Below are 25,092 nucleotides of genomic sequence, written 5' to 3'. Positions count from 1 at the left end.
TCAACTTAATTAATTAAATAAATAAAATAATGAGATGGAGTGGGGCCCACAAGTGTCGGCAGACAAGAGACTCCAACAAAGCCAGCCTGGCACGAGGATGGCTCATGTAACACCGTATTTGTCCATTTAATTAATAAAAGCTTTTTCTATAATTATTTTTAACTCCATATATTCCATTTAAATAAAGCCAATTATTTTTGCCCTTTTTATTCAACATAAGGGTCAAATATGTCATTTCACTTCCTAGTTTATATTTTTTATATTATTGTGGCTGTCATAGTCAGCATTATCAAATCCAAATATCCTTCTAACTTTAACAACGCACGAGCTAAAAAGTATAATTTATTAGAATCAATGGGCAAATTATTGAATAATTTGGTTCGTTTTTTGGATTGAATCTATTAATAATTAGGTTAAAAATAGTTTAAGTAATGATTTGGACATTTGTCGGTGGCAACATCGTCGTGTGACGTAGAAGAATTTAAGCACACTAAAGGAGCTGAGAACAAGTCAACTAAACCAAACATAGGGTCGAGGTTGTTTTATTCACGAAGAACCATAGAGAGCGCTCACCACTATTCTTCTAACGTAAAAGGTCGAAGTTATAGAAGAATCTACGCACATAATGTAAAATGTCGTCATGCGTTTAGAAGAATCTAAGCACATTAAGGAGCTGAGAACAAGCTCGATAAACCTAACTGGGAGATCCCACATTGGTTGGAGAGAAGAACGAAACATTCTTTATAAGGGTATGGAAACCTCTCCCTAGTAGACGCGTTTTAAAATTTTAAGGCTGATGACGATACATAACGAGCCAAAACGGACAATATTTGCTAGTGGTGGATTTAGGCTGTTACACTAACAAAGGGTCGAAGTTGTTTCATTCGTGAAGGACCTTAGAGACTGCCCGTGACTATTCTTCTAAGTAAACGGTCAAACATTGTTGTGCATTATGGAAGAATCTCAGCTCATTAAGGAGTTGAGAACAAGCTCGATAAACCTAACATAGGGCCGAGAATTCCCACGACTATTGTTCTAAAATAAAAGGTGACTAGCCACTCATTAACGTTCGGGAATCTGCTTGACATCTCATCGACAAGATTGGATACCCACATGTGATCGAAGTTTCATTTTAGTGTCCCGAACATAAAGACAATCATTTTGATATGCTTTTGCTTTATGTATAACCTATACTACAATATAGTTAGCTCTTTACTTGTTACATGGGTTAGCTTTATGCACTTATTCTTCCTTATAATAATCGACAACAACAAATTCATCTACTTTTCTAAAGCTCTTTTCGAGTGCAATTTAACGAGCTTAATTTATAAATTTACAACTACAACCCTTCAATTAGAAAATAATTATTTATCCATATTATCATCAATAATTCTTTAAAATTAAAACCGTAAAATTTGTAGCGATAGGGGCATTTTAGTCATTTTACTCAACAACGTCTTAAAAGGAATTTTTTGTTTTGCCTTGTCATTATTCTTCCCTTTATAAATTTACAACTATAACCCTTCAATTAGTAAATAATTATTTATCCATATTTTCATCAATAATTCTTTAAAATTAAAACCGTAAAATTTGTAGTGATAGGGGCATTTTAGTCATTTTACCCTATTCGATCTAAATTATTTTATTTTTCTAATTTTTTTACCCAACAGGAATTTTTTGTTTTGTTTTTTTAATGTTTTTCCTCTAATTTTCAAATAAACAATGAATATTTTAATGCCCACTTTCTTTAGTGGTTGAGAAAGCTCTTTTTATTTATTTATTTATTTATTTATAATAATAATAAATAAAATTGCAAAGAGAACGAAAGTAATTACTTTTTTTTATTTACATTTTTGCCCTTTATTTAAAAGATGTAATTTATGATATTTTCCCATTAATAATTTAAATATTGGATGAATGATAGAATGTTCTTAATAATTATAGCAATCACTGGTTGGTTCAAACGTCTTCGTTTTTACATTTTATTATTATTATTATTTATTGTGTAGTGTCCAATTTTTTTTGTTCGAGAATAATACTGTGACACCTGAGTAAATAGTAGGTATATGAATAAACCGAGACTACATTCGAATAAGAGTGATTTTAAAAATCGGGTAACTAAGAATTTTTTTTAACCTTTACCAACAAGGTGTACGTCCATTTTTAATGACTCGGTTATAGGAATTTCAAAATTAAGCGTGATTTACTTGGAGCAATCTCAGGAAACATGTGAAAACAAAACATGCTGAAATAACTCGTGTTAATCTGTGGAGATAGTAGTCTTCACTCACAGAAACGACAAGTAGGTAACGTAGTTATGCTATAGAATGTCGGGACAATGAATTGATAAATTTGAATTCTAAATCCAGTCATGTTGACCATGTTAGGCCCACAAAAGCGTTCATTTTAACCATGTTTTTTTTTTTTTTTTGACTAAAAATTAATTAAATTTCATGATTGGAAAGTCGTATGTCCTCACCATAAATATTAATATATTATATTATTTTAAAGGCCTTTAATTATGTTCTCATTTATTGTTAGTTTGTGGGCCTAACACCAAGTTGGGCTTTTGGGCCTGGTTTTGTTTGGGAAGATTTTGGGTGGGTAGATTGCTATTTCTTCAATATTAATAAATAAACAAATAATTATATTTTTAATTTTTTTTTTAATGTTAAATTTTAAAAATTTATGAATATTTTTTTATACAAATTACAAAATGTAATTGCATCTGTGTGAGATCTCATAATCTACCTTTGTTTTCTTCCTCAATTGATGTGAGATCTTACAATCCATCCTCTCATCCTCTTCCACATCTGACGTGGGATTTCACAATCCACCCCCACGGGGCCATGCGCTAGTTGGGGAGGAGAACATCATTTAAGAGGGTGTGAAAACCTTCCCTGCTAGAGGCGTTTTAAAGCCTTGAGAGGTTGAGAGGAAGCCCAAAGAGTACAATATCTGCTAGAGGTGAATCTGGGCCGTTACAAATGGTATCAGAGCTAGACATCGGACGATGTGCCAGCCTTCTCGCTGTTCTTTGAAGGGAGTAGACACGAGACGGTGTGCCAGTAAGAGCGTTGGGCCTCGTAGGAGGAGTGGATTTGGTGGCGGTCCCACATCTCGATTGGAGAAAGGAACGAGTGTCAGCGTCCAAACACGAGGCGGTGTGCTAGTAAAGACGCTGGGCCACGTAGGAGGGTGGATTTGGTGGCGGTCCCACATTGATTGGAGAAAGGAACGAGTGCCAGCAAGGATGCTAGGCCTCAAAAGAAGGTGAATTGTGATGTCCTACATTGGTTGTGGAGGAGAACAAGACACCATTTATAAGGGTGTGGAAACCTTTACTAGACACGATTTACAAGGGTGTGGAAACCTTACCAAGCAGACCCCTTTTAAAGGGGACAATATTTGCTAGCTGTTAATTAGGGCCGTTACATGCGTTTTGGCTGACACTATTTCCCTTCTCCAATTGATGTGGAACTCTCCAATCCTCTCCCTTCGAGGCCTAGCGCTCTTGTTGACACACCTCTTCGTGTCCACCCCTTCGGGACTCAGCCTCCTTGCTGGCATAGTGCTATTTGTAACAGCTCAAGCCCACCGCTAGTAGATATTGTTCTTTATACTTTTACTTTTCAGGCTTTCCCTCAAAGTTAAAAAAATCTCGAGAGACTTCCACACTTCTCCTCTCTAATCCAGTGAAATCTCGCCGTACCAATATATATTTTTTATTAATTTAGTGTTACTCGGTGGTAATGGGCAAATGGTCAAAATTGCATATCGAAGAAGGAAGTGGAAGCATCGAAAATTCCAAGCTAAGTGGACGGACCAAACAAGGTAGTGCCCTGTACTGTAGCTTTCTATCGTACCCACATTTTTGTTTTTCCTGAGATCGAATGGAAATGGAACTGAATAAGCGGTGCCAGTTCTACAACTATACAAATATATTGCCTTTTTTCTCCGGAACCACCCGCCAGGTGTTCGACAAAATGCCTCAATGGATAAGTAAAATAGTTTTTCTTGAATGGGTCCGCTATACAATTTGCTAATCAATTATCAGTTGATTCTTTATAGTAAAACGGTTTGATTCTTTTGAATTAAGACGATAGCAATCATAGTTGTGAATTGAATCCCACCAGTCAAAATCACTATAGAAACTACAGCTTGAAGGAAAGAAATGTTTATGTCAATAATTGGCAATTGTTTGTTGTATTGTTCTTGAGTTAGTAAGATGTGTTACATTAAACTTGGACCCTTTAATCACCAAATGTAGATGATTTGTGAATGGAATTGCTTTGAATGTGAAGAAACAGTGAACATTTCTATGGCAGCTCTGGAGATGTCTCTTTTGAAGGTCTACATCGAGCATTTTGCTGTCAGGATGGGCCAAGGAAAGAAGAAGCTGACTCATGTAGATGCTCCACCGGGTGGCGGTGTCAGCTTCTCCAACTTGGTGATATCAACATTTAACCACCTAACTCTCAACTTCAAGGAGGGCAGTAGAAGTTTACGATGCACGTGCTATCTCCTAACTTGGCCTGCATTTACTTTGGGTTTTCTCATCTCTTTCTCTCTCTAATTATCCATTTTTTTTCACTCTGGCTCTGCTCTGGTGGCTTGATTGTTGAGAAAGAAAAATCACTTTCATTAGGTTCTTGCACTGTCTTCCCCCAGGACCAAATGATTGCAAAAGTTTAAGCGGTTTACCGAATCTCCACAATGGTATGATATTATCCACTTTGAGTATAAGCTCTCATGACTTTACTTTTGGATTCTCGAAAAGACCTCGTACCAAAGCAGATGTATTCCTGACCTATAAATCCAGGATCATTCCGTTGATTGGACGTACGGACGGATGATAGAACGAGATGCCACTCCTTAGTCTGGCTCTGGCCATTTGGGTTATTTTGAAGCTCTTTTGCAAGTATAAGTATATCCTATTTATCTCATCAAATTGAGAGGGCTTCACTTGAATAAAGATTGTTGCTTAATCCAGCGTCCCTTCGGCTTCAGTCTCTCTCAGGGTATTAGGTGATTGGACATCACTAATCAAGTTATCTCAATCTTTTGATCTGTGAAGGGTTTTCCCTGAAATTGATTTGGATAAAAAATCACATGGGGAGGCAGTTTTGCTTTAGGAATGTCTTTCCATTGACTTCGTACAACAACAGAGACAAGTTAGCTTAGGCGACATCTTCTTCCCTACGCAAACTAGCTATAGGTCAGGTCAAGTATCATATACTATTATACCACAAGGTTTGTAAGATGAATTCTACAATTTTCTCTTTGAAGGTTTCACAAATATGCACAAGAAGTTGTTATCCGAAAGCAACATCCAGTTCTAATCAACAGCTCACCCTTGCTTGTTCTAGCAGCTCTTCTGTCTTTAGAAGCCAATTTTGGTAATTTTCTAACCTCATCTCCGACCTTTGTGTATCAATTGTTTTATAAGTTTATGAGCTAACCCGTGAGGTTAAGATAGGTAAAACAGTAATTTTGTACTATGATTTGGAGAACATCTCAATGCAGTGGTAGTTCAGGAGTGGCTGTTGGAGGCTCCAAAAGACTCCCTGCAGACAAAGGCAAGAAAAAAAAGAGTGTTCATGACGAGGCAACATTCCCTTTTAAATCAGCACAATTAGCAATCCAATAAAGGAATCTTCCAAATTCATTGGAGAATAAAAAACCACTCTTCATCGTTTTACAGCAGTAAGAGGGGTTTGTTTGGCTGCAAAGAAGTGGAAAAGAAGGAAGAGAAAGTGTCCTTGGGAAGTATGAGAGAAGAGAGAGAAAAACAGAACTCCATAAATACAGAGCTAACAGAATCCTCCCTTCACCCAACTCTTGGTTTAGATTCTAAATTTTTGTGGGATTGATCAACTGACGCAAGTTTGCATAAAAATCTTCTCCTTTTGTGGGGTTTTGTCTTTTTCCTCTATGTCCTGATGGTTACTCTTTTTCTTTTCATTTGGCCAATTTTTTGACGATTTGGGTTGTCTTCGTTATTTATATCCTGGTTCTTGTTCTGTTTTTCAGTGATGGACAATGCTGAGGGTAGCAAGAACAGAGACGACCTCTCTGGAGTCCATAAGTTTGAGGAGAATCACGACCAAAGGATGGACTGCACAGAGGATGCAATACAAAACAGCCACCACACTCGCACGTTTACAGACTCCAGAATTCAGATTTCTCCACAAAGCTTAGGCTCTCCTCAGGTTTGTTCTTCTGTATCTTTTTCTTAAAAAAAAGTTCATAATTATACACTCTTTCTCTTTCTCTCTCTCTCTCTCTCTTTCCATTCCACCCACTTCCTTGAATCTTTGAAAGAAGGAATAATTCTGGAGCTGTTTAATTGGGGGCATTTTCTTTTTGAAACTATGGGAATTTGTTCTGAGCATCCTGATATGTCAAGTAATCGAATATGCAGATCATTGTCTCTCTGTTAAAGCTTTTTGTTAATGCTTTGTTTACATTACAGACGATGGTTCATTCTTTTCTGTGAAACTATTGGATATATTTTTCTCCTTCACTCCATTTGAAGGCAACCTGTTAAAAAGGTTGTGCAGATTATTGTTTGTTGTCTGAAAGTATAGAAGAAAATAGAGCACCTAAAGTCGCCATTAATTGCCTAATAACTATGCCAAAAAAGGGTGTCTACACTGAGTGGGACCTTGTATTTATGAGAAGAAATCTGCCAAAAATAGTGTACCTACTTCGGTTTATTGAACCACCAATAACACTACTCTCAAATTAACCCTCTCATAGTTTTTTGTTTTCACTCATCTTCACTTCTAGTACGCTACAGTTTCCTTGTCAAGTCCTGGTCTGATGCTACTGCCTCAACCTCAATCTGTGCCTCAGAGTGCTGCTGCATTCATTGAAAATGTGTTCCATGAGACGAGGTCGCGTGTTAGGATCTCATGGAATCATGGTGGCAATCAAGTAGCCATTGTTGGATCATGGGATAACTGGCAGTCGAGGTAACCGACTTCGATGATGTGCTTTTTTCCTTCTCGTTCCGTTTCGTTTTCTTGAATCTCAACTCGAACAACCTTTGATTGTGTTGAATTTACTGTGTTTCTGTTAGAGAGCTCCTGCAGAACACTGGTGAGAAGTTTGTGGTTGTTAAAACTCTGCCGGTCGGTATCTATCACTACCACTTTATAGTTGATGGTTGGTTGGTTTATGCTCCAGATCTACCTTGGTCTCGTAATGATTCAGGGAATGCTTACAATATTTTAGACTTGCCGGTAAGTTTTGATAATTTTGTGTTCCTCAAGAATGCTATTACTGCTGCTCCACACAATTCTCATTGAACTATGTTTTCCAGGGCTATGTTTCTGAATTGCCTGAAAGTATGTTCGAGTTCGAAACTCCTCCGTCCCCGCCATCGAGTTACGACAACCAATACTTTAACGAAGACGATTTCGGCAGGCCTCCACCAGAACTACCTCCACAGCTGCAAGGAACCATTTTGAACGATCCATCTTCTTCGGTTGATGGTCGACCGTTGCCAGTTACGCCTCAAAATACAGAACTAAATCATCTCTATTTGCAGAGAAATGTCCAAGATCAGTTTTTAGCACTTGGATCTTCTCAAAGGATTCATGAAAAGTATTATACTATGTTTCTATTCAAGCCTTTGTCAAGAACAAGGTGATGTCCATACTCCTTTACTCATTCCATCCACATTTTCATTTTCGAAACTGAAATTCAGCAAATGAGTCTCAATATTGCTTGAAAAGTTGCTATCCTCGTAAGTTCTGTAGGTTGAGGAAGCATTAGTGCAGCTAAAAGGAGATTCTTCTCACTGAGCATATCAATTCAATTGCTATTTACTCTGGAAATCGGTATCACTCTTACAAAATCTTCCCCATCCCTTCAGTTATCTGTTTAAATGCGTTCTGGTCGTCTTTCCATCGCATTGAACATATCATTATTGTCGAAGAACATGTCATTACATATACACTCCTGAGCTAGCATTAGCAGTAAACCATTTTGGCAGAAAACGCATGGTACTTTTTTGTGAGATCGGAGAACGAAACATCCCTTATAAGGGTGTGGAAATCTGGGATACGTTTAAAAAACCTTAAAGGGAAGCTCTGGAAGAAAAAACCCAAAAAAGACACTATCGGCTAGTAGTAGACTTGGGCTATTACGATTTTAGCTATCCATTTCTCGGCCCTTACATCGAGTTACCTCTGTAGATTTAGTTAGTTACATGTTGAAAATGTTGAGGGTGTGGAAGCCTCTCCCTAGTAGACGCGTTTTAAGCCCTCGAAGGACAATATATGTTAGCGGTTCTTGGTTCTTGCGTCGAATTAGGTCGGTAGATTTAGTTAGTGAATGTAGGGGAAGAAATGGAGAAGTAGTTTAAAGGGCAGAATGAAGGAGGCATCTGTTTCAGATTTATGGTGTGAGACATCGCTATCTGAGACAGTAAGAGGAGTGGAGATAGACGAAGTAATGGGTGAGAGTCAGAGATGAATCTGTCTTTGTTGTGAGGGGGAATGGACGAAGTAACCCAACAATTCCTGTCTTCTCTTTGCTTCTTCTAAGCTGAATCTGTGTTGTCTTTGATGTGAAGGGGGATGGATGATGATGAATAACTTTCCAAATCTTTCATTTCACCTCAAACATCTCACTTAATTACCATAATAATAAATTCAAAATAAATACAACCATTTAATTCAAACTCAAAAATATCCACAAAACAAGAGTTCGACCCAATGCTTTATTTCTCTCCTAGTTGATCCCGATTCAACATTAGAAGTATATTGATTTTTCCCCAATAACTGAGTACTTTTGTATGTAAATACTGCATATTTGATTTCATCCATAAATTTTCTTCCCTATGAGTTTGAGTCTCAATACGAATGCTAGTTCTTACTGTTCATATGTTATGATATGAATATACCACATCAATTCCTTATGTATGGATGATGAGATTCCATCGATACAAAGCCAATTCCAATAGACTTATTGGAGGGTCCCATTGACGTGCATCCAGTAGGAATTGAACCTACGAATTCGCCAATTATAAACTTTTCTTAAATTTTCAAAACACATTAATTTTTTTTATAATATCTTTACCTTTAAAAAATACTATTGAACAAGTAATATTAAAAAATTTAGAAATAATTATAAAGCGTCAATAGACAATTTTCGCCCATATATTAATAATAAGAATTTGTGTGAATTTTTTTTATAAAGATAAAATAATAATATTTTAAAAATACAGTTTTGGATGAAAATAGTTAACAATATTTAAAAAATACCCCCAAATTTTTCTTAAAATTTTAATATTTAAAAAATACCTTTAATCTTTTCTTAAATTTTCAAAATACATTAATTTTTTTTTTTTTTAAAAAATGATAATACCTTTGCACTTTAAAATTAGACAATTTCCGCCCATATATTATCAATAAAGATTTGTGTAAACCTTTTTTTTTTATAAAGATAAACGGTGAGAATTTCATTAGTATTTTTTAAACATAGTACTAATGATAGTAATATTTTTAAACTTTTTAAATTTTTTTAAATTTTTTAATTTTTTAATTTTAATTTTTTTTTTTTTTAATTTTTTTAAAGAAGGGTAGGTTCCATCAAATAACATGAGATGCAAAGAATGGAAGCCACACTTGTTTAGTCATTAACCCCACACTTCTCCGCAGGAAGTTGGTCGCCGGTGGGACCAATCTCTCCCCTTCAACTTCCGTTCCGTTGGTTGCTTACAAGTTGATTCCGTTCCGTTCCGTTCCGTCAATTACCATTTGCCGGTGACCCCACGTTGCCATTAGTTACTTCTCTGCAGTGGCTAAAGCTTGGTTGGTGAATCGGATCTGGGTCTGTGTCGAGGAGCTTTGATTCTGGTTCATGGGTTACGGCGGAGAACTGCTTGCTTCCGAGCTTGGAGGTTTTAATGGAGGTTTTTAGTTCTTATATTGGTTGGAGAGGAGAACAAAACATTTCTTATAAAGGTGTGGAAACCTTTCTTTAGTATACGTATTTTAAAACTTTGAGGGAAGCTCGAAATGAAAAGTTCAAAAAAGACAATATCTGTTAACGGTGGACTTGGGCTGTATGCTCAATTCAAGGTTGCTTGGTTTTGTATGCTCGAGTTTGATTATTTGAGTCAATGCAACCAATTTGGAGTGTCAAATCAAGACATCGGGAATGCAGGCCTGATTTGACAAACTAGAGAAACAACTCTAGTGACCAAACCTAGGATTAAAATGTTAATTTTAAAATTTCAAGAACCAAATAGACACAACGATAAAACTTGAGAGACCATTACAGGTAGCTTGGAGCGTGGGATAGCTCGACCAGCTCTGTAGCCCAGATGGAGGAGTGTATGAAAGAATTAGATAGCTCCCAAAAGGCAAAAGTTCGGATGGTGACAAACCTTACCAAAGATTTAAGAGTTGCCTCGATGTTGTGAGGACAGATCTAGCGAATTTGAGCGCTATAGTAAACCTCACCATGAGAATAGTGAGAAAACAAGCATCGACAAGGGTGCAACCCATTTTAGTAAGGTAAAAGCATCACTTGTCGAAATCTAAGTTCTTTTGCAGGGCTCATCATGCTATCTGGAGAATTTCATCTTTGATCTCGAACAGTACTCTAAAGCCACAAGTACAATCATCGAGGAATAAAAAATCACCTTAACGTCAAACGCCAAGTTATAGTGGAGGTCCTGTAATATGGACATCTAAGAAGGTTGATGCATCATAGACACGTGGAAAACGCTAAATAGGAACTTCATTCTCAGTTCTTCCTAAAGAACGTCGAGATTTTGGCCCGATGAAAGATCTAAGTTGAGCACTCCATAAATAAAAGTTAAATAACATCTCCTAAACAAATTACTCTATCAGCATAGAAACAACACCACCTAATCTACAAAGAATTTCCTGTACATTCAGTTCAAGGGCACCTAGCATTCATTATTTGCTACCCAAATCATAAGGAACAAAGAAAAAAACATATCAACATTTGTTTACCTCGGATATTGATGTCGAAAACGATGCTGATCTGAGAAGGTTAGCCATCAATAAGACGAACATCGCCACGGTCTTCAAAACAGTCATTTTCTCCCCCTACAAGATGAACATCTATTCAGAAATCGAGAAAAACTCGAGCCAAGTAATAGAATCATAACAAGCTAAAGTAAGCGAACGGAATCGGGAAGCAACTACTACATGTAATTTTCAATTAGGATTTGGAGACTCGAATCGGTGAAGAAGACGATTAAACTCGAATCACCATTGGGTTCAAAGAAGACCCATTGAACGCCTAGAAAAAACTTGCAATGAAGATAGATACGCAGTCATCCATCTTAGTTGTTGCATACCGATGTAGGAGCCTCGATTACTCGACAAAAACTCAAATTTACATTCCTCGAACTAGTCGACTTCTCGATGGGACCAAGGTTACACAATGTTTTGGTATCGAGGTGAGTCAAAGACTTGCTATATACTTCTACTACAGCTTCAAATGCTGTCTTTCATACTGATTTTTATGTTCTGCACTTTAATAGATAATTGCAACTTGTGATCATCAATATCTTTCAGCACCGAAAAAAGGTTAGATCGATACACTTCACACTTTCGATTTGCACACTCCAACTCGTTCGTCAGTTCATTGATTTTCTTGTCCAAATCGTCCTGCCAAAAATTTCGAGAAAGAAAAAAAGTAAGAATGAAATCATGCAAGTGAATGAAGGATTGTCCAGCCACGGTCATGTCGAAATCCAATGCTAAATCTTCAAAACACTAAAAGGATGTCGAAATCCACCTTTTTTTCCTATCTAGAAATCTTGAGTAATGCATTCCATTATAAAAAAGGGAAGAAGTTGGAACCGAGAGATACAAAGAAAGCGAACTCGTACCTCGGACATGTTTATACCCAAGCTCCTGTCTTGACCTGTGCTACTACTATGATTAGTATAGCTTATATCATTTGCAGGGTCCGCTTTAATTCGCCCATCGATCGAAGAAATTTTACTGTTATTCCTTGGCGTATGAGAAACCCTTTTTACAGCCTCCTGAAGGGCATCCTTCGCCACATTATATGTATCGATAGTCTTTGCTCCTTCCTCGATGAATTTAAAAGCCTCGTGGCGTAGGGTAATATATCTCACAGTATGAGATTCGAGATAGTTGTTATAGATATCGTTCACATGGTCCTCCAATATCACGTTACTCTTCGCGTTTCTCGTCCATCGTTTCAATATGTAATGAGATGGAAGAGTAAGCACATTGGTCACTCTGAAGACAGCCAAGATATGTCTGCACAAAAGGCCTGAAAACTCAAACATCTGGCAACTACAATTTGCCCTCATCTCCACAACATTAAACTTCACATAGTGAGCTTTATGATCCTCTCCAAATTTGGCCACTTGATAAGTTATAACTTCCCCGTTATCATCGGCCTTCGAGGCCATGAAAGTTAACGTGCCAACTAACTCGTCTTGGAACCGTGAAAACAGCTTCCTGGTGTAAAGCTCAGAAACCTGTTTTTCCATTGGTGATGGAGTCTTTAGAACAGGGGAAGTGTTCATTGTATCATAATCTGCTTTTACTTCTTTCTCATTTCGACTCTCAAGAGCTTTTTCATACAGTTTGAAGAACTGACTCAAATTGGTTGAAGCATTCACATACCCATCAAAATATGAATTCATGCTATCACTTCGTTGTGTAATAGACATTTCAGCAAAAAAAGTGTTCCTCAAATACACCGGAACCCACTGCCTCCGAGCAGAGTAAACCGTCTGAAGCCACTCGTGATCCCTGAGATCATATCTGTCGACGAGCGACAACCAGCAGGACTCAAATTCCTCAATGGAGTCAGTCAAGTTTACACACTTATGGAAGTCAGCTTCAAAGCTTGGATGTTTAAGGAACACATGTGATAGCATCTCCTGGCATTTCTTGAAAATATGCCATTTGCAAAAACGGTGACGGGTCTCAGGGAAAACTTGTGCGATGGCTGACTGTATTACTGCATCATGATCGGTAGTAATCGACATAGGTGGGTGACCAGACATTGCTAAAAGCCACGTTCTAAATAGCCAATTAAACGATGCTTCAGATTCATTTATTAGAAAAGCACAACCAAACAACACTGGCTGTCCATGGTGATTCACCCCGGTGAAAGGAGCGAAGGGCAGACGATATCTATTCGATCTATAGGTCGTGTCGAATGTAACAGTATCGCCAAAGTAAGTATAGTTCATCTGAGCCTTTGGATCAGCCCAAAAGACATTGCCTACCCACTGATCCTCCTCTCCCTGCACGGCGTAGAAGAAGTTAGGATTTTCAGAATGCATTTGCCTTAAGTAATCCAACAGCAGTTGAATGTCGCCTTCTAAGCTCCTTTGGCGATTATTCCTCATATAATTTCGACAATCGACCTCCGTAAATCCAACTTTACTGATTCCACCATACTCCTTTATGAGTGCAGACATAATCCTGCGAGGTCCCATCCCAGCAGCCTGTAAAGTATCAATCAAGGTCTTTGCTGGACCTGATATTTGCCTATGAGACCTTAAGCAGTGCACCTGATCAGGAGGAACTAACTCATGGTTATGCTCTCTAACAAAACAAGACACAACCCATTTCCCAGAATCGTGCATCTTTACAGACAAGGATGCTTTGCAACCGACTCTTGTAACGGTTCGAGGGCGCTTAATTTCTCGGTCTTTGGTTCGTTTCTCATTCATATTCCTAAACCCCTCTTTGGCACAAACAAATTGCCTCTGTATAATCGCTCCATCACGCCTAGATCGACGGGAGGAGCTGACACGAGTACTAAACCCAACCCGTCGAGCATACGAGTTATAGAAAGCCTTGGCAGCCTCTTCCGACTCGAATTCCATTCCTTCATGAGGTTCAAGATCCAAAAGATCACCATCAGGAAGATAAATCTCACCACTGCCAGCACCACAACCAAGACCACTCAAAGGAGGGCTATCAATCATTTCCTCTTCCTCCATGGAATCATGCACCATAGCCATAGAATAGTCATCTCCATCTCTCCCACTGCCTCCCCCCAATCCAATATCAAATTCAATCACCTCATTATCCATGTGAAACAGTTAATATCCAATCAGAACTTACTTTGCAAACTCAATACCCATTCCAACCAGGTGAGTACAAGTTATAACTAGAAGAGATCAGTCACTCAACTCACCTCATATTCAAAGGCAAACCACAATACCCATTAAATCAAACACAAAAACAACCAAAACCCATAACCCAAAAATGAATTCAGATTTAAGCATCCAACAATCCACAGAAATTACTCAACCAACAACCAGAAAACAGAAAACGAAGCACAATCCAGTAGGGGGTTCGGGTTCGGGTTCGCGGGGCCGAAAAACCCTAGAAATGAAATTGAATTTTGCCGGGAACTCGAAAGAGGCGGGGAAATTTCAGGAGCGGAAAGGGAAGAGGAAAAATACCGTGGATTAAGTGGAAAATTGGACGATGATCGCCCAGAGACGGTGAAAGAGCGCTGAGAGTTCACAGGACGGCAATGGATTCTTCGTGCGGTAGCGCAGCCTTGGAAGGCTCCAAAAACTTTGTTCCAATGAATCGCCGACAACTCTCTCAAATGCTCGCATGCCGTCGCCAACGTAAAGATTGAATTCGAAATTATTGGATTGAATTTCTATTTATTTTTGTATGATTTTATTTATTGCTCAAAATCCGCTTTTTAATCTCTCAATTTTCACAAAACTATCTCTTTCTTGTTTTTATTATAAATATATTTCAATTTCCATATAATTTAGCTTCATTTTAATTTAATTATGCATCTTAATATAAATATACGCTAAATTAATAAAAATATTCATAAATTTTATATTGTATCTAACAAAATACTTTAATAATACTACTTTGCTAAGAGGAGATCTCGAAGAGCAAAATAGACGGCATAAAGCAATCCCTTCCAGCCAGACAATCCACGGAGTTGAACACAAGCCCTTTTTAGTCAAGATTCGGTCGGATTCTTCTATCAATCTCCTCGCCCTTGCTTAACTCCTTGTTCTGTAAACCAGTCGCTGGTTAATCTGATCGGACTCAGGACACGCGAGAGCCCAACCCGAGAAGTCGGAAATAACAGAGAGATAAAGCAATATAACATGTTCGGGAAGCGCATCTCGCATCGCATACTAGAGAAAAAGTTAAAAAAAAAGTACCCCATGAACTTTTAATAGTATTTCAACATTACACTTAAAACTTTACAAAATACTCCTGTCATACCTGTCATACTCAAGTTAAAAAAATATCAATAAAATTTTAAAAGTCATATTAATCTGTAAATTTTTTTTACCGTCAAACAGATGAACAAAAGCTGTCTATCAGACACCTCGTACATTATTTTTTGGGTACGAAAAATGTATTTTTTATTTTTTTCCTAATAAACCTTAAAGTTATTTTTGTAAATTTTTATAAATCTTCACAATATTTTTAAAACAAAATATTAATAATTTTCATCACGAAACTATATATATATATATATATATATATTTTGCTTCCCAGAATTAAAATAAAACAAAATTTCAAGAAAACAAAAGAAAAAATTAAGGTTAATCCTTTGCAATTACATGAGAATACATGTATATATATATATATATATATCAAAATTTCTCGTTTAGTCCTCAAAATTTATCTAAATTATTCCTTAGTCCCTCTTCTTCTTCTTTATTTTCAAACATACCCCAATTTAGACCCCTTCAAACATAAATACANAATTCGAAATTATTGGATTGAATTTCTATTTATTTTTGTATGATTTTATTTATTGCTCAAAATCCGCTTTTTAATCTCTCAATTTTCACAAAACTATCTCTTTCTTGTTTTTATTATAAATATATTTCAATTTCCATATAATTTAGCTTCATTTTAATTTAATTATGCATCTTAATATAAATATACGCTAAATTAATAAAAATATTCATAAATTTTATATTGTATCTAACAAAATACTTTAATAATACTACTTTGCTAAGAGGAGATCTCGAAGAGCAAAATAGACGGCATAAAGCAATCCCTTCCAGCCAGACAATCCACGGAGTTGAACACAAGCCCTTTTTAGTCAAGATTCGGTCGGATTCTTCTATCAATCTCCTCGCCCTTGCTTAACTCCTTGTTCTGTAAACCGGTCGCTGGTTGATCTGATTGGACCCAGGACACACGAGAGCCCGGGAGGACGGAAAGGACAGAGAGATAAAGCAATATAGCATGTTCGGAAAGCGCATGGATTCTTCTATCAATCTCCTCGCCCTTGCTTAACTCCTTGTTCTGTAAACCAGTCGCTGGTTAATCTGATCGGACTCAGGACACGCGAGAGCCCAACCCGAGAAGTCGGAAATAACAGAGAGATAAAGCAATATAACATGTTCGGGAAGCGCATCTCGCATCGCATACTAGAGAAAAAGTTAAAAAAAAAGTACCCCATGAACTTTTAATAGTATTTCAACATTACACTTAAAACTTTACAAAATACTCCTGTCATACCTGTCATACTCAAGTTAAAAAAATATCAATAAAATTTTAAAAGTCATATTAATCTGTAAATTTTTTTTACCGTCAAACAGATGAACAAAAGCTGTCTATCAGACACCTCGTACATTATTTTTTGGGTACGAAAAATGTATTTTTTATTTTTTTCCTAATAAACCTTAAAGTTATTTTTGTAAATTTTTATAAATCTTCACAATATTTTTAAAACAAAATATTAATAATTTTCATCACGAAACTATATATATATATATATATATATATTTTGCTTCCCAGAATTAAAATAAAACAAAATTTCAAGAAAACAAAAGAAAAAATTAAGGTTAATCCTTTGCAATTACATGAGAATACATGTATATATATATATATATATATCAAAATTTCTCGTTTAGTCCTCAAAATTTATCTAAATTATTCCTTAGTCCCTCTTCTTCTTCTTTATTTTCAAACATACCCCAATTTAGACCCCTTCAAACATAAATACACAAAACTCCAAGCCCCTATAAATAAATTTAAAAAATTAAAAAAAAAAAAAAAAAAAAAAAAACCCCAAAATTGTCTTTTTTAAATATATTATTTTAAAAAAAATTCCACCCTCTTATGGGAACTCAAAGCCTCCTCCACCAATGGCAGCATCAGCATCCTCTGCCTTGGGTGGGCTTATGGCTATCCACAACAAAGACAGCGTTATGGCTATCAAACCAGACCAAACTATCACAATTGTCGGTGTCTTTCCTCTCCTTCCCATCAGCCCCTTCGCAAATGGGTACAAATGGGCCAATACCCAAAAGCTGAAAAACGCCCCACCAATGAACTTGCTCCATTGTGGCACTGTGCTGTATATTGTCCTTGAAAATGCCACCACCATGGCTATGATGTTCATCATCGCTATCACAATTGGTGGCACCATTAACGATGTCCATTTCACGAGGTATAAATCCGCGTAGATGTCTTCGTTTTCGTCACCTGATGACTTCGACGTTAACGTGAATGAGATCTCTATCCCTGCTATCACCTTCAAAAGCCCCTGTACTACCGCCGCTAAGTGAGCTGACGTGCCTGTGATTAGAGTTTTAACATGTCAATGTCAATGTCAATGTAAAGGTCGGTGTTGTGGAAGTAAAAGTTTCGAATTCTTGACCTGAAATGAGCCAAAATTGTTCGTTTCTCCACCATTCTTCTAACCCAATGCCTGACCATTTCACTTCGAGAATGGCTAATGAAATCAAACATATTGTGATGATGAGAAGGTAGATTAAGAAAGTGGCGTTGAGTGATTGGACAATGAAGTTCCCGGAGAAAAGAGAGAGTGCCGGGAGGAAGCAATAGACGATGAGGAAGATCGAGGTGAAGGGATAGATGCCGACGTTAAGGTATGCAAGGCGTTGGAGAAATTTGAGGCGTCTCGTAGCGAGAATAGCATTGTTTCTTGAGAAAAAAATCTCGACTGAACCTGTTGCCCATCGAAGCACTTGATGGAGACGATCCGTTAGATTAATCGGAGCTGACCCACGAAACGCATCACGCTTGGTAATGCAATACACTGAGTGCCATCCACGGTTATGCATACGATAACCCGTGACAACGTCCTCTGTAACCGATCCATAAATCCATCCTACTCGATCACCCCATTCCGTTTTGTCCTCGTACCTTTGACAATAAGCAAATTAAGTAGCTACTTATACTTAAAACATTAGAGACTAAAACATATATTTAACGTATCATACCAACACGAAATGACCGAGACAGCTTCAGCGACCGTTGCAGCGTCGAGCGGTTGACGTGGAACCCTCAAGGCCCCGGGAGGTCGTCCGTACTTAACCGCGGGATGATCAGCAATCGGGCGACCTTGAAACTCAGCAACCAATATAGACTCAGCCAACATTGTGGAATTTCCAAAACGCTTGGGAAGTAGATTCACATCAAGGTCAGGATCAAAGTCAGTTGGCTGCAACGGTTGTGTTTCAGGCTGATCACTTTTAGCCTGTTTCATCTTATCGGGTTGCGGCGGGTCGAACCCGTAGAGCGCGAACCGCCTAAACATACAACCCGTCCCGACGTACACCGGACCCTGTATTCCATCGAGCGCTCTCATATTACCATCGAAGAAGACCGTGTTATGATTGGCGTACCGATCGGAAGGATCAATGCCTTCAAATCTTTGAGGGAATTGAATGTAACATATGTCCTCCCCACCACGGTCCATCATGAAGCACATTCCCTCTTTGATGGCTTTGCAATTGTAGATGTAATGATCACAATCAAGGTTGAGAATGAATGGACCATTTGACAAAACGGCTGAAGATCTTACAAGGGCATTCATGGCTCCCGCCTTCTTGTTATGATCGTACCCGGGTCGTTTCTCACGAGACATGTATACGAACATCGGAAGACGAATGTCGACATCTGTGAAGTCTATGATCTTCTCGTCTGTGCTCCCCAATAACGGGTCGTGGCTTGGAGGCTTTAGCATCACCTATCAACGAGCGAGAAAGAAAGTTTTAGAGAGGAAACAAATATTCCCGAACATATCAAATGTAATGGCACCCAATGACCTCGACATTCCTCTGCATCCCTTGCAATATGGTCACGTTATCTATTTGTCACGAACTACTTCTAAGAGTGAAGACTATCCCTACAGACTAACCTGAGGCGGTTTAATATGTTTTGTCATCACTCACATGCTTCCTCGAAAAGCACGATTCTATACCTAATGATCCCGACATGCCCGACATGCCCCTGTATCCCTTGCAACATGGTCACACTATCTACTTGTCACGAAGTGCTTCTGAGAGTGAAGACTATCCCTATAGACCCACACTCACATGCTTTCTCGGGAAGCACGATTAACTTTAGGGTTCTTACGATTGAGCCACCGAACAAAATGTGTTCTTTGTTGGTATAGACAGTAACTTCAATTGTGATCACTCTCGTTCGAATGTGGTCTCGGTTAATTGTAGTTTAGATTCTATACCTGAAGAATTCCGGAGTGGTCGCCCTTAGAATGGTCGCCAGTAGGGACAACCCAAGTGCCAGGCCAATGTGAGCCATCAGCCATCCATGTTGCTTTTTGAACCTTAATTGGCTCCATGGCATCTGGTCCTCCCTTTTCTTTCATGAGCTTCCACATCTTCATCTCTTCCCTTGCATTGAAAGCTTCCGATCGCCTCCTAATCGAGTCCGGGAGCCCGTTTGTTCGAACCTTAAACTCGTCGTACTCCCGCTTGATCTTCCTTCTATCCTTCACAAAATCCGATCTACTCTTGTTCTTCGTTGGATCCACTTTTAAACTAAAATAGCTTTCGGGATTCCTCGGCTCGATATCGTGCTTACGACAAAACGGTACCCACAAATCTGCGAAACTCGCAGCCTCCGCCATTGCCTCAAATGTCAAGAGAGCGCCTCCGTCATCAGAGACGTAACATGCAAGTTTCTCAACTGGATAATCAACTGCAAGGATGGATAATATGGTATTAGCAGTCACGAGAACCGGTTCCTTTTCAGGGTCGGCTGTGGATACAAACAAGTCGACTCCCGGGAGGTCGGAACGGCCGGTGGGATTCAACGGAGACGGTGCATCAAACTTGTCGTAAAGGACTTGAAGATCGGTCGCGCGATTAACGGGACATAGCTTCGGAATTTGATCAAGAATCCAAGAGAAAGCAAACCATATCTCACAAACAATAGACATTAGCCATAGCCATATTGCATCCTCATTTGGATGTCGCACTCTCCAATGCAAAAAGAAACCCAACACCACAAATCTTACTAATATCAATAGCCTGCAAAAAAAACACAACCAAATTTGCACGTTTGACGATAATCTATAAGATATCGAGTCATTCATGTACTAAACCTGTAAGGACTGATGATGCTTGCTGGGATCGGAAACGTTCGGCTCAGCGGTTTCCATGGCTTGTCCATTGCCTCCATCATCCCGTCACCGAAGTTGTCGTTGCCACCGTTGCCGTAACCGTCCTCCGGAGTCCAATAGGCACTACCAACTCCATAAGTTCCCTTTGACTCAAACAACCATTTGTTGTGGTCAAACTCACCAGTTTGGTTTAGCTTCATCATTGACATGTTTTGTGAGCCACCTTTAGACCCATCTGGGCCATGTAATTGCAATGCTGAATACTCGTTGGAATCTTCCTCATAGTCTCCCACTTTGTAGGGCTCTTTGCAGCCAGGACATAGTCCTGTTTCCTTCAAGGCATCAAGATAGCAATCCCTACATATTCTAAACCTGCACGAACATCGAGTTCGACGATAACGATATGACATAACTGTAACGACCCATATCCACCGCTAGCAGATATTGTCCTCTTCGGGCTTACGTCTGCTAGGGAAGGTTTTCACACCCTTATAAATGGTGATTTGTTCTCCTCCCCAACCAACGTGGGACACACAATCCACCCCCCTTTGGGGGGCTCAGCGTCCTCGCTGTCACTCTTTCCTTCCTTCAATCGATGTGGGACCACCCCCAAATCCACCCCCTTTGGGGCCCAGCGTCCTTGCTGGCACACCGCCTTGTGTTTACCCCCCTTCTGGAAACAACGAGAAGGCTGACATATCGTCTAGTGTCTGGCTCTGATACCATTTCCCTTTCGGGCTTCCCCTCAAGACTTTAAAACGCGTCTCCTAGGGGAAGGTTTCCACACCCTTATAAAAGGTGATTTGTTCTCCTCCCCAACCAATGTGAACCAATGTGGGACATCACAATAACGATTCTAAAGTTTAAGTTGACGGGTTATGAAAAAGAATCGAACCTGCATTCGCAAGGAGTGATATCTTTACCCCGCTCGTCTTTCATGACCTTGCCATCACAAGCCGGCATGGCACACGAAGATCCCTTAGCTCCGGCCATTTGAGGATGAGTAACCTCGGAATCTATCACCTTATCCATAAGATGTGCTCGTGTAACGCTGTTGAATCCACCGGTAAACAACGAGTTCGAGACGTATTGCTCCTCCGCTTTGCTCGCTATTGACNTGACAAATTAAATTAAAATTTAACTAGTTCTATCCCATGAATTTGATATATTTTCTTTGAGATCCCACGTTGGTTGGAGAGAAGATGAAATATTCCTTGTAAGGGTGTAGAAACTTGTCCCTAATAGATATGTTTTAAAATCATGATAACACTGTTGATGATTATTGGGAATGAGTCTCACATTGGTTAATTTAGTGGAAGATCATGCGTTTATAAGTGAGGAATACTATCTCGATTGCTATGAGACCTTTTGGGGAAGACCAAAGCAAAGTCATGAGAGCTTATGCTAAAAGTGGACAATATCATACCGTTGTGGAGAGTCGTGATTCCTAATCGACACTACATAATGGGTCAAAGTGGACAATATATGCTACTAGTGGGTCTGAGCTGTTGCAAATGGTATTAAAGCTCGACATCGGGTGGTGTACCAGTGAGGACGCTGGCTCACAAGGGGGTGGATTGTGAGATGGGTCAAAGCGGACAATATATGCTAATAGTGGGTTTGAGCTGTTGCAAATGGTATTAGAGCTCGACACCGAGCGATGTACCAATGAGGACGCTGGCTCACAAGGGGGTGAATTGTGAGATGGATCAAAGCGGACAATATATGCTAATAGTGGGTCTGTGCTGTTGCAAATGATATTAGAGCTCAACACCGGGCAGTGTACCAGTGAGGACGCTGACTCACAAGGGTGTGGATTGTGAGATCCCACGTCGGTTGGAGAGGGGAACAAAGCATTCCTTGTAGGGTGTGGAAACCTCTCCCTACTACAGACGTTTTGGTAGGTAACTGGTCAAAGCTGACAATATCGTAACACNCATAGCTTCGGAATTTGATCAAGAATCCAAGAGAAAGCAAACCATATCTCACAAACAATAGACATTAGCCATAGCCATATTGCATCCTCATTTGGATGTCGCACTCTCCAATGCAAAAAGAAACCCAACACCACAAATCTTACTAATATCAATAGCCTGCAAAAAAAACACAACCAAATTTGCACGTTTGACGATAATCTATAAGATATCGAGTCATTCATGTACTAAACCTGTAAGGACTGATGATGCTTGCTGGGATCGGAAACGTTCGGCTCAGCGGTTTCCATGGCTTGTCCATTGCCTCCATCATCCCGTCACCGAAGTTGTCGTTGCCACCGTTGCCGTAACCGTCCTCCGGAGTCCAATAGGCACTACCAACTCCATAAGTTCCCTTTGACTCAAACAACCATTTGTTGTGGTCAAACTCACCAGTTTGGTTTAGCTTCATCATTGACATGTTTTGTGAGCCACCTTTAGACCCATCTGGGCCATGTAATTGCAATGCTGAATACTCGTTGGAATCTTCCTCATAGTCTCCCACTTTGTAGGGCTCTTTGCAGCCAGGACATAGTCCTGTTTCCTTCAAGGCATCAAGATAGCAATCCCTACATATTCTAAACCTGCACGAACATCGAGTTCGACGATAACGATATGACATAACTGTAACGACCCATATCCACCGCTAGCAGATATTGTCCTCTTCGGGCTTACGTCTGCTAGGGAAGGTTTTCACACCCTTATAAATGGTGATTTGTTCTCCTCCCCAACCAACGTGGGACACACAATCCACCCCCCTTTGGGGGGCTCAGCGTCCTCGCTGTCACTCTTTCCTTCCTTCAATCGATGTGGGACCACCCCCAAATCCACCCCCTTTGGGGCCCAGCGTCCTTGCTGGCACACCGCCTTGTGTTTACCCCCCTTCTGGAAACAACGAGAAGGCTGACATATCGTCTAGTGTCTGGCTCTGATACCATTTCCCTTTCGGGCTTCCCCTCAAGACTTTAAAACGCGTCTCCTAGGGGAAGGTTTCCACACCCTTATAAAAGGTGATTTGTTCTCCTCCCCAACCAATGTGAACCAATGTGGGACATCACAATAACGATTCTAAAGTTTAAGTTGACGGGTTATGAAAAAGAATCGAACCTGCATTCGCAAGGAGTGATATCTTTACCCCGCTCGTCTTTCATGACCTTGCCATCACAAGCCGGCATGGCACACGAAGATCCCTTAGCTCCGGCCATTTGAGGATGAGTAACCTCGGAATCTATCACCTTATCCATAAGATGTGCTCGTGTAACGCTGTTGAATCCACCGGTAAACAACGAGTTCGAGACGTATTGCTCCTCCGCTTTGCTCGCTATTGACGAATCCATCGGTTGATTATCCGGTGTTGGAGGAATATGCACCGTGTAGTTAATATAATCCCCCGAAACCTCTCCCGACATGTCGAGATCTTCTCTCGACAAACTAACATACCGACCGCTCGATGTTCTTCGAGCAAACTTAACCGTTTGTCCACTCGCAGCACGAATGCTTGTGGAATTCGCAGATGCGCCCGGGCTGCGAATCGCTTTCTTAGATGGTTGGTTGGTTAAAGTTGCCATTGTTGATGTTGGTTTAAGCTGCAAATTCCCACAGTTTTCAATCAAAACATCCTTTTAGGCTCTGAAAAACCCCATCAGCTCCCATCTTCCTTAGTGACCCAAATGAAAGAAACCTTAAAGTTCACGAAAGAAGAACAGAAATGGAAAATATGTTTGGAATTACAAAGCTTGTGAGAGAAAGGAAGGGAGCTTGAAATCAATGGTGGGCGTTGTTCGAAGAAGTTAAGAGAGCATATGGTTGAAAGTGAGACATAATGATTGATGGATTGATCCAACGGTGGGGATTTTGTTGGAGAGAGGCCAAGTTCATCCAAGGCTAAGTTTAGAAACGCTTTGTTGAGGATTTTAAGGATTGTGTTTGTGGAGGTAAATATAGTGTTTTTTTTTTTTTTTTTTTTTTTTTTTTTTTNTCGACACTACATAATGGGTCAAAGTGGACAATATATGCTACTAGTGGGTCTGAGCTGTTGCAAATGGTATTAAAGCTCGACATCGGGTGGTGTACCAGTGAGGACGCTGGCTCACAAGGGGGTGGATTGTGAGATGGGTCAAAGCGGACAATATATGCTAATAGTGGGTTTGAGCTGTTGCAAATGGTATTAGAGCTCGACACCGAGCGATGTACCAATGAGGACGCTGGCTCACAAGGGGGTGAATTGTGAGATGGATCAAAGCGGACAATATATGCTAATAGTGGGTCTGTGCTGTTGCAAATGATATTAGAGCTCAACACCGGGCAGTGTACCAGTGAGGACGCTGACTCACAAGGGTGTGGATTGTGAGATCCCACGTCGGTTGGAGAGGGGAACAAAGCATTCCTTGTAGGGTGTGGAAACCTCTCCCTACTACAGACGTTTTGGTAGGTAACTGGTCAAAGCTGACAATATCGTAACACTGGGTTCCCCAAAGCATTCCTTGTAGGGTGTGGAAACCTCTCCCTACTACAGACGTTTTGGTAGGTAACTGGTCAAAGCTGACAATATCGTAACACTGGGTTCCCCAAAGCATTCCTTGTAGGGTGTGGAAACCTCTCCCTACTACAGACGTTTTGGTAGGTAACTGGTCAAAGCTGACAATATCGTAACACTGGGTTCCCCAAAGCATTCCTTGTAGGGTGTGGAAACCTCTCCCTACTACAGACGTTTTGGTAGGTAACT

General features: G+C 39.6%; 3 protein-coding genes across 15 annotated transcripts; 1 reads left to right on the top strand and 2 right to left on the bottom strand.

The window, feature by feature from the left end:
- The first annotated feature begins 3,761 nt into the window (after nucleotides 1-3,761).
- Nucleotides 3,762-10,110, top strand: LOC111792463 (SNF1-related protein kinase regulatory subunit beta-2-like). 11 transcript variants are annotated; one of them, XM_023673952.1, is made up of 7 exons: nucleotides 3,762-3,834; nucleotides 4,329-4,511; nucleotides 6,034-6,212; nucleotides 6,793-6,977; nucleotides 7,085-7,247; nucleotides 7,328-7,653; nucleotides 9,672-10,110. In XM_023673952.1, the coding sequence occupies exons 2-7, from the start codon at nucleotides 4,337-4,339 to the stop codon at nucleotides 9,778-9,780; spliced, it is 1,137 nt and encodes a 378-aa protein (XP_023529720.1). In that variant the 5' UTR covers nucleotides 3,762-3,834; nucleotides 4,329-4,336; the 3' UTR covers nucleotides 9,781-10,110. The 11 variants fall into 11 exon arrangements, with proteins under 11 accessions (XP_023529720.1, XP_023529719.1, XP_023529722.1 ...); XM_023673951.1 differs by lacking the exon at nucleotides 3,762-3,834 and adding an exon at nucleotides 3,972-4,002; XM_023673954.1 differs by lacking the exon at nucleotides 3,762-3,834 and having other exon boundaries at nucleotides 4,307-4,511; nucleotides 7,085-7,104; nucleotides 7,192-7,247.
- A 112-nt stretch (nucleotides 10,111-10,222) lies between these two features.
- Nucleotides 10,223-14,659, bottom strand: LOC111792407 (protein FAR1-RELATED SEQUENCE 5-like). Of its 3 annotated transcripts, none has more exons than XM_023673835.1 (4): nucleotides 11,885-14,659; nucleotides 11,196-11,660; nucleotides 10,998-11,093; nucleotides 10,223-10,693 (listed from the first exon to the last, which is right to left on the bottom strand). In XM_023673835.1, the coding sequence occupies exons 1-2, from the start codon at nucleotides 14,081-14,083 to the stop codon at nucleotides 11,487-11,489; spliced, it is 2,373 nt and encodes a 790-aa protein (XP_023529603.1). In that variant the 5' UTR covers nucleotides 14,084-14,659; the 3' UTR covers nucleotides 10,223-10,693; nucleotides 10,998-11,093; nucleotides 11,196-11,486. The 3 variants fall into 3 exon arrangements, with proteins under 3 accessions (XP_023529603.1, XP_023529602.1, XP_023529601.1); XM_023673834.1 differs by lacking the exon at nucleotides 10,223-10,693 and having other exon boundaries at nucleotides 10,742-11,093; nucleotides 11,885-14,187; nucleotides 14,459-14,659; XM_023673833.1 differs by lacking the exon at nucleotides 10,223-10,693 and having other exon boundaries at nucleotides 10,742-11,093.
- Nucleotides 14,660-17,118: 2,459 nt separating this feature from the next.
- LOC111792399 (cellulose synthase-like protein D4) lies at nucleotides 17,119-23,935 on the bottom strand. Its single transcript, XM_023673821.1, has 6 exons — nucleotides 23,475-23,935; nucleotides 22,562-22,951; nucleotides 19,495-20,302; nucleotides 18,248-18,996; nucleotides 17,662-18,170; nucleotides 17,119-17,579 (listed from the first exon to the last, which is right to left on the bottom strand). Exons 1-6 carry the CDS (start codon nucleotides 23,933-23,935, stop codon nucleotides 17,119-17,121), a joined length of 3,378 nt encoding a protein of 1,125 aa, XP_023529589.1.
- Between the last annotated feature and the right edge of the window lie 1,157 nt (nucleotides 23,936-25,092).

Source organism: Cucurbita pepo, chromosome LG04, assembly GCF_002806865.2.
Source record: "Cucurbita pepo subsp. pepo cultivar mu-cu-16 chromosome LG04, ASM280686v2, whole genome shotgun sequence".
NCBI lineage: Eukaryota > Viridiplantae > Streptophyta > Magnoliopsida > Cucurbitales > Cucurbitaceae > Cucurbita > Cucurbita pepo.
Note: the sequence above shows the minus strand (reverse complement) of the source record. Positions and strands in the feature narration are given on the sequence as shown.